The sequence below is a fragment of the Amblyomma americanum genome, chromosome 10, assembly GCF_052857255.1.
Source record: "Amblyomma americanum isolate KBUSLIRL-KWMA chromosome 10, ASM5285725v1, whole genome shotgun sequence".
NCBI lineage: Eukaryota > Metazoa > Arthropoda > Arachnida > Ixodida > Ixodidae > Amblyomma > Amblyomma americanum.
Window position 1 is genome coordinate 70812070 of NC_135506.1, and position 16722 is coordinate 70828791.

Below are 16722 nucleotides of genomic sequence, written 5' to 3' on the forward strand. Positions count from 1 at the left end.
CTTGCATTTTGCCAGCAATGCCTTGCCCCTCCAACAAACGAATGCTGACATCACTCCTACGTGAAGAAGATATCTGCCCACATGTTACAACGCTCCACGACAATGTTCAGTAAGCTCCAAATGTCATGCGAGCATTAGGTCAAACTGTGATCTCAGACTTCAAAAAATATTTTTCACTGAATGCAGTGGTTATCCAGAGAATTGTAAAAAAAGGCACTAGTCTACAAAACAAAGTTTATTACTACTGGTATTATATGATTCCCCTCCATTTATCTAATGCCTGGTGAGTTTTAAAGTTATAGTAAATTATGCTAGTGATGGATGAAAAAAAAATTTGTTTGCAATATATGTATCTGTTTCTTTTCACAGCTGTGTTCTGTGGAAAAGTTTATTTTTAGTTTGAACTGCCTGTACTTATTAGAAATTATTCTAACATATAGAATTTAATCCACACCTTATTTTTATTATATTCGTATTTGCAATTCAGCCAACCCTCTAGTAATTGCTTCATGATTAGTCCTAGAATAAAATGGGCAAAGGAAAGGTGGGCGCTGAGGCTTGCATGGATTTGTGTGCTCGGGGAACCAAAAAAGCACTCCAACAACCCAAGGGTTTCATGGAACTCAGACTGAGTAGTCTAGCGCAAGATGCGGCATTTCATTTAGCCGGCAACAACAATCAGGCACTGGCCAGCATGACGGCTTAGGGTCTGTTATTGTTGGTAAAGACGGGGGATAGCCCTGACTGGTCTAACATGGTCTAACAGCTCTGACTGTGGCTGCTGTGGTTGAATACAAATTGTATTCAACCACAGCAGCCGCAGCAACCAAACAAACTGCTCAGAGCAGCTCAGTGGTTAATGCCTACAGGCGATGCAGAAGCCCCTTGGTGACATTTATGTCTCTGCTAACTTCAGAAAGTTGGCTGCAGAAGATGGATATATAATTTATGCACCCTATTCAATTAAACAACTGCACAGCAACCCCAACCTTACTGGCGCTGCAGTGGTAGCACGTTGCAATTCACCAACGGTGCCTTTTAATTGCTTCCTAAATGGCCTAGCAGACATGAATCAGTATAAGGCGGGCTACAGTCTAGACATGCGGTTTTGAAAGTTTTCCTTGGAATAGTACTTGCATTCCCCGAGCACTGAAACCCATGCACAACTCAATCCTCATGTTTCCTTTACCCACCTTATTCTAGACGAATCACCAGGTAATTTATCTCAGCACACTTGTTTCGCTAACAGCCAGTCATTATTAACTGAATTTGTGCATTTTTTGTATGGATGCATGTTAGGCAGGAAGGGCCTGATGCAAAGCACACAGGGGTTCCAGAGCACCTTTTGAAAGCTGCCGGGGATCCCCGAGGTTAAAAAGGATTCGACAAAGTGCCCACCTTCATGACGGCTGTGGCGTCGAATGAGTTACGTGGCTTGGGGGCTGGCGGAAGAGAGGTGTTCTCGGTGGCGAACCGGTGCTCCCGCAGCCGGGTGTTCATGAGCGTCATGTGCAGCTTGACGTGCTCGGGGCCCCGGCCTCGCTCCTGCTGGCGCAGCATCAGTCCCGAGTCCAAGAAACGCTGGGCCACGCCGTCGGCCAGCTGCTGCAGCTTACACCTGGATACATGCACAACACAAATACACACGAAGTGTCAGGGTAAGCCGTGTGTTCTGTTGTGCCAGCACACTGCTCACACGAGGTTTTCCAGACAAATGTCGGGCAGTAAAAACTGTCCTTACAACATGAAGGACACTGCAGTAGAGAGGCACCAAATTAATATAACAAGCACTGGCATTGCTTAGCCCAAGGGTGTGTTTTGTGTTTTGCCTCCATTGAAAGGTGGCCAAGGTCCCATCCCACAACCTTAGGCTCACTAGTCGAACACCGTGACTAATGGGCCACCAGAGTGGGCACCAGGGCTGAGAACACTGTACTTGAGCATAAGGATATGCTTTAATCCCTGATAAGTGTCATTTCAAAACACAAATGCTAATGTGAAAGCCCCATTGAGAAAAAACAGTGCTTGTGCTTCCTTTGTCCCTCGTCTGTGCATAGTTCTCCACAAGATGACAAAGCTGCCAGCCTAATTAGCTATCTCTGTGCAGTAACATGAGCATTTTTGTAAAAAGAGACAGGGTGTGGCCACTCAAAAACAACTGCCTCAACATGACTGAATGCGCAGTTATGAACGGCTGAAATGCAATACTACGAGCTCGAGGCCTTGCGTGCGTCTGATGCCTGGTGATGCCTTTGAAGGGTTCAAAATAAAAAGGCAATTTGCCTAGAAGCAAGACCTACATGTCTGAGAACCTAGAACCTGCTATGTAAACATCTGCAAACTGCATATCTTTGAGTACCTCTCAAGGCCACGCATTTTAATTATCGTGCTTCATCTGCTGATGACTGTACTATAGTACACACAAGAACCATTAAGCAGACAAGAGACGAAGTAATGCTAACTAACCAACTTTCGAAACCAATCTCTTGGACCCATCTCTGACAATGACTAAATAATTTGTTGCAAGTGTTAGAACAATGATGACTCCAGCAATACATGAATGACACAAGTAGCTTTGCCTAGTACTAGTAGCAATACAACCTCGAATTTTTCATGCAAATTGATAAATTATTGACAGAGAGCCCTATATTAAGTATCTCAGCTAACGCTACCGAAAGATTAAAAATATACTGAGGCAAGATAGTCGGTGCAGGCACCTTCAACCGTGTTGTTCATCACTGTGCATTTTTGTATTTTGTTCAATTGAATAGCTAATTAAACTTAAAAATCAACTTTTGAGCTACTCTGTTTCCAGTGAAAATTCCATGCCAAAATTGTAGACCGGGCCAAAAAACATCAGTTTTTATTTTGATGTGTGCCATAGAGGAGTTTTCTCCACAATGAAAAAAAGTGCGTGAAAAATGAAAACACCCCATGTGACCATGCACTTGCATGCCATGACAGCAGTGCTTTGAGACGCAGCATTCACAAACGTAGCTGCATTCGATGGCGCCACAAATGTGACAGGGCTAAAACAATGAAGTGGGCACTGGCAGCAAAATTGACAGTAACACATGTGACCTGGCCGCATTCAGAGTGGAAGACACAGATCATGCCAGTTCAAGTAGCTATACACAAGCAGCACTCCTAGCAGTCGGTTTGGAATTTTGTCATTCCAAAAAAAAAAAAAAAACGCCCATTTCACAAGAAAAGTGCTGCATCAGTACACAAAGATGTCACATGTGAGATGTCAGATGAGCAACGCTGTCTGCCGACTAGGAATGGAGCTTAGTGTTGCAGCCTGCTTAGAGCTATAGGGAACTAGCGTGACCGGTGTTTTTTTCCGCACTGAACACAGCCAGGTCATGGGTGTTACTTTTGAACTATGCCGTCAGTTCCTACTTCATTGCTATGGCCCCTAGTTCCCCCTGATTCCATGAAAAACCGCGGATTTTAGCATTTTTCGTGGAATTGTGCATTAGTAGCCACACCTTTTTTTGATAGTAATTGTGTTTGTGGATGTTAGTAGGAATAATAGAATGATGGGAACATGATTAATTTTGCGGGAAAAATTTAAGAAATAAGTTAGGCTGACCACATCACACACACCAAGGCAGACAAAGAAGACAAGTGTCGCTCACACGACAGACTATGAGCTCGGCCCAGCCAAAAAAGTCACCCATAGCTCATAGTCAGCCATAGCGCCTTTACAATTTATGTAGTTGCAACCAGCAGACTCCGTCGGTCCTGCCTACGGCGGCTGCATTTCAATAGAGGTGAAACACTGGGCGGTCAAAACTACTCAAGATCCTTCCATTACGGCATCCCTCATAGGTTTCATAACCCATGACAGTTTGGGATATTAAACTCCATGCATCACACCATACCTTCCTTGCACACTTACAACGCCAGCAGAGAGTAACCACACCAGCTCGTCTAACTTTGTAGCTCACTGCGGACTCACTTCTCAGAAGACCGTGAAGGTCCTTCCTTGTTGTAGGCTGAAACCTTGGCATAGAGCACGTCCACCACGCTGGGGTCGTCGTTCATTATCTCCAGGCCATGCACACGCACCATCAGTGGTGCATCGTCCAAGACGTTCCTGTGTGGCAAAGGGAATCGGAATTAAAGGCTAGAAACAGAAACCCACAATAAATACACTTCGTAACCCATTCACCTCTGTAAGCTGTAAACATGCCGCATTAAAAGCAATTCATCACCGTCAAACTGGGTACATCCATCACAGGACACTGGCCTCTCCTGGTGATCATTAGTTATTCATGCCCTCCATCATCTACAACCATTCAATCCCATCAAATCTTCTGCTAAGAGCACTTCCCCACCTAACTCTGTCACCCCTGGGTAAGGTGTCCTTCCCTAAGAATCTAACTTGGTGTCCTACTATTCTGTCCACTACTAGTTCTCCGCACCATAGTTGGGTACAGCTCAAGAACAAAGCGACAGATTCCCTTGAAAGGACCCCTCCAACCAATGATTGTAGAAGAACTTCTTGCTGGACGAGTTGTTGCATAGCTTTCTTGGTATGGCATTGCGCATACGACGAGACGAACACAGGAAAGAGTAGGACAACAGAAAGAGCACTCTTTCTGTCGTCCTACTCTTTCCTGTGTTCGTCTCGTCATGTGCGCAACGCCATACCAAGAAAGCCAATCAATGATGCTGGCCTACTGCCATGACGTCGCGGTCGACAGCATTGCGCCCACGAGTAGCACATGAAACGTGGCCGCTCCAAGTGCATCTAATCATCAGCCCACTTCCCTTGACGTCGGGTATCTACATCATTTGGCTATTGTCCCACGCCACTGCATAACATTTCAGTGGATACCAGCACACTGTGGCATTCTGGCCAATGAAAAAGCAGATGAAGCGGCCCGTAAAGGCCACCAAGATCGACGATACATTCCGACCTTCACAGAATCTGATGCATCCCAAAGGGCTATACGATTTGCTTCAGAAGAAATGTATCGAATTGGAGCTTGCCAGCACACCACTACCAGTTTCTATACTCAGTCGACCCACACCTGAGATCAAGACTCCCGCATTCCTCGCCACCTGGAAACACTTTATCACCGACTTCACCTGAACGCTGTGTTTACAAACGCCTTGCGATACTGTTTCAGTCAAACGAAAAGTCGGCTTTGTGACAACTGTGGTTCGATCGAATCTGTGCAACATACCTTGCTTGAGTGCCCTGCGTATGCTGACGAGCGTGTCTACTATGAACAGTGCATGGGAAAGCTCTCCCCAGTGCCTCTAACAATGGACAGTGTTTAGGGTCCCTTAGACTGCCCTAGGCAACAGAGACATGCAATGAAGTTTTTGTTTGCATATTTAAAGGAAATTGGATATCTTAACAAGCTCTAATTTCATCATCCAGCATGTTGCTTTTATGCATTTTTATTGCAGAACTTTGTTAGGCCATTTAACAAACTTTGCACCTCATCATTTCAAATGTTACATCTTTTCTCACCAATGCCCCTTAGTAGGCATTTAATTGCTGCATTTTATGCCCCCCCCCCCTCCGCCCCTTTTTTTTCTTTCTCATTCAGCCTTTCTCACATTCCTCTCCTTCCATCTTTAACTCCCAAATTCCCTTCCCCACGCAGAGTAGCATGCCAGCGATTTTTAAATGTGGGCTAAATTCTCTGCTTTTTCATTCAAGAGATTCTCTCTCTCTCAAATAGTCCCTAAAGGTGCTTTTATTTCCATCAAGAATAAAATGTTTGTTGACAATGTTGTTATGTGCCCGCTAGAGTTCAACACAGAAAAGAGTGACTTATTTTCTAACAGAATTAGTGTGCCAACAAAGAAAAAGTAATGCAAGTGTGAACGAATGCACGATGTTGCAGAAGTTCACCATATCACATATGGCAGCATGTGGACAGTGGCCAGGCTATGGAACAGTAAAAAAAAAAATATATATTTTCTGGGTGGTAAAGTTGTTAAATGGCACACATTCATTGCATGGAGTTATTGGCACCTGACAGAGCACAGAGAAACAGGGAAGGGCGAGAGATTGCTTTGAGTAGCGTGCTTTTGCCGTATTGTCTCTCTCGACACCCTAAAGCTTTGCCACCAGTTTTGGAGAAGGTCTGTGCTGAGCAGCGTGCTTCAAGCATTCATAGTGAATAAGGCCAGTCACTCGCATGATGCTCGAAGTCATGACTTCGTATAGCGACAGCTTCATTGAGTGGAGTCTTCACTGCAATTCTCTGGCACATGCTGTGGCTGCTCTTAACGATCCACCGGGCAGCAGTTTATTGAAAAATCGTAGAGTCGGCAAGACGAGCTGCATATATCGATGCTCAATCATCTTTGCTTGAAGTGGGTACCAATTAGTGGGCTCAAGTTGGGATACCATACGTCACTGATGCCTATGTTGAGATTGTAAATTACTAAAATTTAAAACGCTCTTGTTTGCACTCCCGGTAAGCTTTTACTATTTCTCGTATTGAGGTACGACAAAAATCAGCACACTGCTTGTGTGCCGACGCCAGGGCGAGGGCTTGTTTTGTCTGATAAGAATGGCACATATTTACCGGAAAGGTGCTGCGAAGTGCTTGCATTAAAAATTAACGACCACACGGGTGTGCGCTGTGAACCGTGTTACCTCATGAAATGTATGCGCATACATCTGAGCTTTTATCCAGAGGGGCAGTGCTACAGCTTCTTGTGCCGAGTTGTCTCACATGCTGTATTTTTTTCTGCAGCATAACTCTGAAGGACGCCATGACAATTTCACATAAAGCCCGCCGCCAGTATAACTTCTACGGTGTTTGATGCATGTCTCATATAACACCAACAACTTAATCTGCACATGCAAGCTTTGTAAGTATTTCTCAACCCTGTGTAACAAGGGAGACCCCGGGAAACCATTGCTGAGCATAAGATTGAGGATTTCATTCCTGGACACATGTCACACACTGGGCATACTTTTGAGCAGCATTGGTTTTGGTGAAAACTCTTGACCTTCGTTTCACAGGCCTGCAGAGTCTGTTTTATTAAGGGTATGTGAAATAGTCTTCATCCATGCATCACAATAGTTGATCAAGTTCTTTAAATGTCAGAGCAGTTAATACAGCCGCAATGTGTTAGTCAAAAAGTTTCATGTGGGCGCTCTCGGCCCACCAACGAGCAGCCAGTGAATCCATCCATCAAGAAAGTATTGGTGATGCTAACAGTATGTTAATAAATATTGGCAACACACAGTGAGAGCTATGTCCAGCTGAAATGTCTATGATAGCGCAGTGCCAATTGTGAAAGGTCATCTATTGTTGTCCATGAATATTTTAGCCCAAAGTATGCGCACCCTCCCATCAAGCTTTTAATGCAGAGGGTTTGCTTTTAATGGAGCACGTAAACTTCTGCATAGAAAAAAGAACCCCTGTCCCAGCTGTCCAGCCTTTCAACGTGCTTTTGGCCTTTAACGCTGCAGTGATCGCTCCACATGCGACTCAAAAGCAGACAGTGTGGCTGAACACATTTGACCACAACTGAACATAAATGTGGTCTACATGTATCCTGTTGACTACGAAACCTGTTACCACTGTAAAGACTTTGGATGTGCTGTAGTTCAAGGTAAAGATAAAGCCCACACTGTGGGAAGTTGATCTATGACACGTGAAAAATACAAATGAGTACTGGCGAAATATAATGCTAAAGTGTAGAGACGGGCTATCATAACAAAGGTGGATGTTTTGATTAATCATCATTGATGTTTATTTCTTGGCCGTGCTGACCCAGAGGCAAAGAGATTCGGTCGCCGAGTATGGGCTGCTGATCTGATCCCAGTCATTGCAAGCATGCTACAGTGGCGGTACAATGCACAACCATCCCAGTACTGTGTGATGTTAGTGCATAACAAAGAACTGGCACAGTTAATGTCTGTTTGCTTTCCACTACACCTCTCGTAGCCACAGTTCTGCTTGAGGATGATAAACGCCTACAGGATATGGCAAGTGTTCCTTAACTTGCACTGGTTACACATTTCATGCATGAGACGAGTAATGCCACGGGTGTCATGCTGGCTCGGAACATAGTGTTAATTCATTCTCTAGCAGAGTACCCACAACACGTATGTACTAAACAATTCTCGTATTAAAGCAAAGATAATGATCTCGAATATCTCAGGAGCACTTGCAAATGATGTATGATAGCCAAGTTTGCTTCCTCATGACGAATCAGGACCACTTGAAGTGTGCAACAGAAGAGAGAATTTACAAAAACTGACTGAAGAATCCGAACGGGCATTCATGAAAAATACAAGTTCAAAGTATTTCATGAAGCACACAGAAAATATGACGTGCACACTGACAAAAGAAGGAACACTGAGCTGATACAAAGCATCACAACTGATCACAACCGCGAAAACGACCGAAAAATCAGGCACTCCGGAAAACCGAAAAAAATCACGAATTTATTGCCGATATGCCGGAGGAAGGGTTCAGTTGTACTGCACACATTGTGAAGCTCCTCATGACTAAATTTTGCCGCGCGACACCTGCACAGACAACAGGCGGCGACCGCTTTCACAAGCTCGGCCTGGCTGTGCATGCTGCCCTCGGCATGTTGCCAATGAGCGCACGGATTGATACAAAGTCTAAACGGGAAAGCGAACATGCCACTGCGGGAACTGCGCTGCGCCCGCAGCACTACGGGCCCGGAACGAGAATGCAAAGATGGCGAAAAATAAGAACAGAGAAACGGCCAAAGCAAGCGCTCAGTCAGCATTGGCCTTCGTCATTAGGCCTAGCGACTAGAGCCAAAATCAGCATCGTATCCAGCGATATGCACTCTGTGGTGGCTTGGGTACAATGAGAGGCGTCTTGCCTGTCATCGAAACGCCAGTTGTTTACGGTTTTACAATAGAAAAGCCAGAATTGCAGTGCGTTTTGCTGCGGGTACGCTGACCTCACTTTGAAATGCACCACCATTTCCTCCCGCGCTTGCCGTCTCCGTGAAGCCGTATGCCTTTCACACGCTTTGCTGCTACCTCTTCCCGTATTCGGGATGGAAAACTTGGCACAGTTGAGTTCCGAAAACTCTGACTACTGTTCAAGTTCGTGCGGCGGAAGACATTCGAGAACAGTACAAATCTGAAACCACACGGGCGCAATGTGCCGACTTGCGCAGAATCTCAGCACCGCAAGTTAAGAGGATCCCTTTAAGCTTGAATTTTATTTTGTTTGATCAAGTTTTTGATCTCTCCTGCAGTTTGAATTAATGAGGTTCCACTGTACACATTATACGGCGGCTTAGATATTGGTGCCGAGTGCGAACAAGGTCCCAAAAATCGAGCAGTCCGTTGCAGTGCGTCCGAAATTTCAGGCACTCTTACACATTGGCTCTATGTGCCATGTCGCGGTGCCGCGAAAAAGTATGAATAATCAAGCATGTCCGAATTCCCGGTCGTCGACTAAAGACATAGCTGCTTTCAAAATATAGAAAAAAAGAACACACACATTAAACAGCTTATTACCTTATGTTTTCTTTTTTTCTGATATACACATTGTGCCACTGAAGCTGTTTTACTTCTAAGGCTGTGCTGTTTATCATCTTTCATTCCTGCTTCACTGTGTACATTGGGTCACGCTGCATTCTTCATGATCCTTCTGAACCAACTATAGTGCTTTAATGCAGTGTAAAGTAGAGCTTTGAAACTGAGTCAGCTTCTTGAAAAGTTGTCATACATGGTTACCTTGCAAGCTTCTGCGGCCAGCTTGCCGGCATGAGTCTTTATGTTTAATTAACGCTCTGCAACACTTTGTACCTTGGCAACATTATGATAAATGTGCTCATGAAGCTGGAAAAAAATTTATTTGCTGAAAAAAGAGAAATAACTTTAATTTGCACCCATCAAAAATGATGGGGGAGAAGGCTTTAGCCTAAACCCCCATTCATTCTCCTAACCGTCGGCCGGAATCCCTTGGGACTCTGAGGCGGTCAAGGCGAGACCGATGACTGCGTTGCTCTTCTGCTTCGTGGTTCAGCAATGAGGTCTCCCACGATTGTACAATCCTACTCGGGTCGTTACAGAAAGGGCAGGCCTCCAGGTCATGTGGACTAGACCTGCAATGCTATTGCAGTCCGTACATCTATATAGATTAAAGACTTATGTGTGCCATTTACTGTACAGTTGAGGGTTTGGAAACACCCCGGTTTGCAATTTCCTCCACATGATTTCCTCTTTCCTACGGAGCTGTTTATCTGCTCTGGATAGGTCTGATGACCGAGCTTATAATGAGAAATTATTTCATGGAATGTTGTGAGTTTGCCACCCGAAGGGAAGTGTTCCTCGTGTGGAGGCGGCGCGTCGGAGGCGATCGACATGAAAGTGAGCCCTCGGGCGGTCGCGTGCGCCTTTTCGTTCCTCCACAGGCCCTGATGAGCCGGGGACCAGATCAGTGAGATTAGCTCTGATGGTACCTGCCCTTCTCTCAGAATTTTGGCGGCTGCAGCAGAGATTCTGCCCATATCATAATTCTTAATGGCTGCCTTAGAGTCACTCACTATCACCCTTGTACCATTTTGTATTATTCGCGAATTTGTATTATTTGCGATTGTATTTGGCAGCGTCCGTGTAGAGCACATCGAATCTACCTTGAAATTTGCCCTGTAGGGCCACCGGATGTAAGTTCTTTGGCAGCGGTGGAATTTTAAGTCTATCCCTGGTTGCTCTAGGTACGTTATCTGTCCACTTTGAACACTGTGAGGGTTCGAACCTCAGGCGCTTCATGATTTCCCTTCCAGTTGATACTAGGGTCATTGTGGGACTGGACGTCTCCAAAGCTTTTGATAATGTCAAACACGTAGCCATACTTGAGAACCTTAGTGTGCTAAATGTTGGAGTCAAGACATTTAACTACAAAAGAGACTTTCTCTCAAATCGGACTGCCAGCATCAGACTAGGTGGACAATCGCCCAAAAAATTAGATTGGGAAATAGAGGGATGCCGCAAGGGTCCGTTCTCTCTCCGACCTTGTGTAATGTAGCGATGATTGGGTTTCCAGGGCAGCAGGACGGAATCACAAATCTGCATCACACCATATATGCGCACAATTTGACGCTGTGGGTGAACATGGGTAGCAATGCACAGATTGAAAGCACACACACTTCAGAGAGCCGCAGATGTAATAGAGAAATATCTTGAGCCAATTGGGTTAGAATGCTCGGCAGAAAAATCAGAGGCTCTTTTTCTGTAATCTCAAAAAAGGAAAAGAAATAGTTCCCCTTGCAAGGGCTGTGATATCGCTTTACGAGTGGATGGCAATGCCATTCCGACGGTAGACAGTATTCGAGTCCTAGGGCTGCGCATACAAGCAAATTGCAAAAACACAGAAACTACCATGAGACTTGAAGCGAGTACCAGCCAGACGTGCCGGCTACTCAAGCGCATTTCTAACAAGCATGCAGGGATGAAGGAGGCCAATCTTTTGAGATTGGTTCAGGATTTTGTCATAAGCCAAGTGCCATACGTTGTCCCCTATTTGCTAGAATGAATTTAAAACTTCATGCATAACATCTCTGAGCAGTTTTGATGTCAGGTTGTTCAAATGGCATAGCAGTTGTAAAAGTTCAATCTTGCTCTCTGACAGATACTACAACCCTCCCAATTTTAGGCTAAATGAGAGTGGCCATGTCTCCTTCTGGCTGAGTTGTGAACAATGCTGCCATGCACTGCTCACACCTGTTTGGCGTTCAACTGGCATTCAATGCTGCTCTTGAAATTAAATGCACCAATCTGCTTTCAGCGCATGTGTTTGAGCAGCTGGCCATGCCAACAATGTCTTCAGGTACAACAATGAGGACAGGAAAAATCCTGCACTATTTTTTCTTATTGTGTGTGTGTGCGTGCGTGTGTGGGGGTTGACACTCGATGGCACCCATAAAAGATGGCGTCCTCATGCAACTTGGATGGCAGGTGGTGGTTAAAGTAATGATTAACCGTGCAAGGTTGCTCACAAGAACCTTGATCGCACAAGCCCCACCGGTGGCAGCATCAGCCATCCCAGGGCAGTGGCGCATCACTTAACTGCTGCACCACTGCACCAGGAGTGGTATGAGGACTCGAGAGATATGAATGTTAAAAGGACTATGCAATAAATTAATCGAGGTTATGTAAAGCAGACGAGAGATTGGGATTCGATCACTCCTCATTCCAGTGAAGGAATTTTTGAGCTAACATCAATAACAACCAAGATAATGATGATTAAAAATTACGCTCCTCCTCTCCCCCCTCAACTCGTGCACGCGGGGCACCAGACAAAAATAAAGAAAACAGCTCTTGGACTGGGCCCCGCCCATGAATACGTCATCCGCTGACGTTCCTTTTGCAACTTCCAGTTGTCGCTCCTAGAACCCCAGCAGCAGCGTCGGCGGCATGATTGCGGCGCGCGTCGGGTTTCTTTGCTTGTCGTCTGTTGTAGTTAGCAGTAATGGACCCGGACCTCGAGGCGCGACTGCTTGCTTTTACGACTGTGATGAGCATCGATCCCTATGCGTTCACGCCGTACTGTCTGAACGCCAGCGACGACAGTAGCGACTCGGCGAGCCACTGCGAGTGGCTCCGGAACTTAAGACAGAAGGAGGCGGCAGAGGAAAATTGAAACCATATGCGCGAAGGCAATGCCCTGGCTCGTACTTCCCAAGAGGGTAACGCGGCGGCACGAGCAGACAATTTTCACGGCTACCGGAAGTGTGCCCGTGACGTCGTGGCTGCCGTGGCTCCAGCGAATGAAAGCGTGTGGTGGTCTGGCGACGTCATGGGTAGTGTGAAGTCTTTTTTCACGATTTTAGTTTCAAAATCGGTCACTACGAGCACACCAATCGGCCTGCGAATTTTAAAAAACACAGTTTTTAAAAATTCATAATAAATTGCCGGCTCAGTTCCCAAGACTCATAATTGGTGTCAATGCTTGTTAGCATCATTTCTAAGCATTGAAAACATTTACAAGCGACTTTTTATTCGTTGCATAGTCCCTTTAAGTAGAAAAAGACCAATTCTGCATATATGGGCATTAACACATAAGCTATTGCGTCATGCCCTTAGAGCGAAGTGCGGGTCGCAGTATGGTGGCGACTGCCTTCACGAAGTTAGTGCGCAGATAAGAAGAGGTGCGGCGGTGTTGCAGCGGCAGCTACATAGAGCCATTCAGAGGTAGAATTGCCAGCTGCATGGCATCGGGTTACGTCATGTTGCAGCGCACAACGACTGCATTCACTAAGCGAGCGGGCGGGCTTACGCCTCTTCACACATAAGCAGTCCTAAGCATCTCTGCAGACTTTTTTCGATCTTGAATACTGTGTTTAGCTTTGAAGAATGTACTTGAGCGGCTGGCTACACCAGTAACGCTTTCTGATACAGCAGTGAGGATGGGCAAACATATTGAAAAGCTTGAGTTCTTGACCTAAAATGCCAAATTCAGGCTCATAAAATGTGTTCAATACGGTGACCGTGCCAGCAATGCCTTCCGAGTCACAATTCTAAGAAGCACTCATAAAGGCGACGGAAACATACTGGGCTGACAGAGCCTATGGTAGCACAGCAACAAAGCATTATGCACGTCTATAGACTGGTTTGGTGCATAACATGCGTGACCAAAGCTTTTCAGACTCCTTATAGAAGTTTAGGAGTACCCACAGCCTGAAGTACGTGTTCTATGGTTTTATACATTATTTCACAGCTGCATCTCATGTTTATTATGCACAGCTGCAGCTGTCCACACCAAATACCTCTACTTCTCTTGTAATGTCACTGCATTGTGCCATGTTTTATTTGTGATCCACAATACAGACACAAAAGTTACTTTACTATGCCTAATGAACGCCTGCAATTACTTTTCCTCAATATAACCGTATTCACCATGCAAATTCAAAACACATGTGCACTCTAATTATATAACATACCTTTTGCCACAACACATTATCACAGGACATCGACATAATAAACCCACGTGATAAAAGGCCTCAGAGCAATACCGTTCACACAACAGATGAAGGGCGGCAAACAAAATGTAGAAATTAATTGGATAGTTGAAAACATCTTTACTGTCATGAAGTACCAAAATCCTCACTTTTGGCGCTTTTTGACCGCGGCCACAGACCAGAAAGTCAAGCAAAAGCGTCATCAAGAACGATATAACAAAATATAGCGTGACCAAAAATACAGACACGGCCCACATGAATGAATACACTTGAGCCTGGCGCATCCCAAAGGCAAATAGCTGGCTAGACATTTTAAATGGTGCATACTTCAAACAGGTATGGAGCTGTAAGGCAAGGTTTTAAACTAAGAAAAAAGGTAGTGCAGCTACTCTCTTTACAATACCACTCACCGTTCATGTCATTCTCTCCCCCAGCTTTATCGTCAGCTGCTCTACATCACCTAAACATTGAAAACAGACCGATGCTATCACTGCAAAGCAAGAACTCGAGTCGCACACCACACGCACACACAAACACGCATGCGCTTCACACACAAGAAACAAAACAGGTACACAATATGCCGTTGACCGCTGTGTACCCCACACGGTACTGAATCACTGGTGAACGAACAACGTGAATTCCACCCTGTGAACAGCGGAGGTCTCCAGACTATGCAGAGCGATGAAGCTGTAGACAAAACACCAGAGCGATCGTTGACCCAGCACTACACACAATACAAACAACACTTTTTATCGAATTCCACCTTGGGATATGGGTGAACTGCACAAACGTTGGATTACAAGTGCCATGAGCGCAATCTGGTTGGCTTCGCGGACGGGTGGACATGAAAAGGCCACTTTGGTAAAAGTCCGTGAGCGGCACAAGTAAGTAAAGTAAGTAAGTAAGTAAGTTCTTTATTCCAAGCATGTGTACACACATAAGTGCGGAGGAACACCTTTTCTATTCCTTTTTTTGTTTTCCCCGTGAGCGCTGTAGCGTCATGCCTTTGCAGCGAATATATTGGCTGCAGGGGGTCGTTTGAGGGGGCAAAAGGCACTCCATTCTTGAGTAAAATCCGACTATAGTACTTGTCCCGTTTAAGCCTATCCTCTTGATTTCAGTTGGGATATCGTTATCATCAGTTTGTTCTCCGATTCAGACTCCTCTGTTACTGTGTTTTTGTGGTATCCACATCAGTGTTAAGTGCATTCAAGCTCCGTGCCTTGCACGCTGTGTTCACATCATGCACACAAGTTCTCATGGCACTTCCTACAGCCTACGCGTGTCTGCAGAGGCTGCCAGCAACAAAGGCGCACTCACGTGATGAGGTCCTTGCAGCTGTCCAGGACCTTCTGAGCAATGCTCTGCTCCTTGGCATCGAGCAGCACCAGCATGCCAATGGTGAGGTGCAGCTTCTGCTTGGAAGCGAACAGGCTGGACTCCAGGCCTCGGCCCTGCACAGGCACACTTCACGCTGAAGAGCTTCTCACAACACTAGTCTGTGCACAGGCTCAGCAGGGCCAACTGGCGCAGAAACGCAGTGCATGAGCCGTGCTTATATTTATTTATTTTTATACTTTCAAGGCCCGGAGGCATTACCGAGAGGAGGGTCTTCGATGAAGCTGCACGCCCGAGTTCGATATATGGACACACTGCAACCATTACGTGCCTCTCTGCAGCCAAAGTGGACATTTGGGCAGGTTGGTATGACATTGTTGAAACAGTGCAGAGACATGGGACGAGCAAGGAGGAGGCACACAGACAGGGCGCTGAGCTTATTTTATTGGGACGTTGCCACAACTTATATTCAGTGTACGTAGTACAAGGTGTGGCAATGTCTGAACAAGAAACAGTCGTAAGTCAGCACCTGGTCTGTGCGTTCGTTAATATCTCTGCACTCTTCCAATAATCTCTTTACAGATTTTTTCGCTAAAGAGAATTACACTCCTCCTTACAACTTTATGCCCCACATCCCCATCCGAATTTCTTAAGTTACACCGAATGGCATACTGAGAAAAAAACAAAAAGGCCCTTCAACAGCACCATGTTAGTGATCATCTTACCGTACACGACTTCATGACAATCTCCTTGAACTCGTCCAGCATGGCGCCAAGCTTTGGGTTGTTGAGAGGAAAGCACACAAAGTGCGTGTAGTGCTCATGCTGCCGCATGGCATTCACAGTGGCCGATATTCGCAGGTGAGCCGACTCCACATCCTCCTCGGTCCCGCCCGTGATGACTGCGGGGAGGAAAAGAAACTGCAAGTGTACTGAGCCTTTTACACAAGCAGGCCTGGGCCAGGACCTGCGAAATGGCGATTATGCTGTCGGGAAACAATAACATCTTTTTTGAAGGAAGCATTTCACACCCGGCTAGACATCTGCAAACTTCTTTCCGAAGGTCAAGGACTGGAGATGAAAACACATGACCATATATTTGCTTAGACTTAAATGACGCGATCGGAAATATAATGCAAGACATGTTCCGATCACTGCACACAAACACATGACAACTTTTCTGAACGCGAGAAACCACCAGTCAGCAAAATTTGGGAATTTGCAGAAAGAGACTGAGCCAGCCTTGAAAATGTTTTTTAATCCAACCTTGCTTAACAACGGCACCGCAACAGGCGAACTGGTTCGACATGATGGAAAGGAACAGCGCGAAGACCGGAAAATGAACCTTTTGCGTTTGCACTTTTTACACCCATGGAAAATGATGAGAGGCTGTGGGACCGCAATGTTGCATACGTGAGCAGGGGTATGCAAAAAGGCCGTA

General features: G+C 45.6%; 1 protein-coding gene across 2 annotated transcripts in view; it reads right to left on the bottom strand.

Annotated features, from left to right (window-relative positions):
- Positions 1-16722, bottom strand: part of LOC144108802 (activating signal cointegrator 1 complex subunit 1) — a 38088-nt gene that overhangs the window by 9946 nt on the left and 11420 nt on the right. For both annotated transcript variants that reach the window (XM_077641981.1, XM_077641982.1), the window contains exons 4-7: positions 16008-16183; positions 15265-15398; positions 3965-4102; positions 1399-1618 (exon numbers count right to left, since the gene is read on the bottom strand). In XM_077641981.1, the coding sequence (XP_077498107.1) occupies positions 1399-1618; positions 3965-4102; positions 15265-15398; positions 16008-16183 (668 nt within the window). The remainder of the gene's footprint in view (positions 1-1398; positions 1619-3964; positions 4103-15264; positions 15399-16007; positions 16184-16722) is intronic.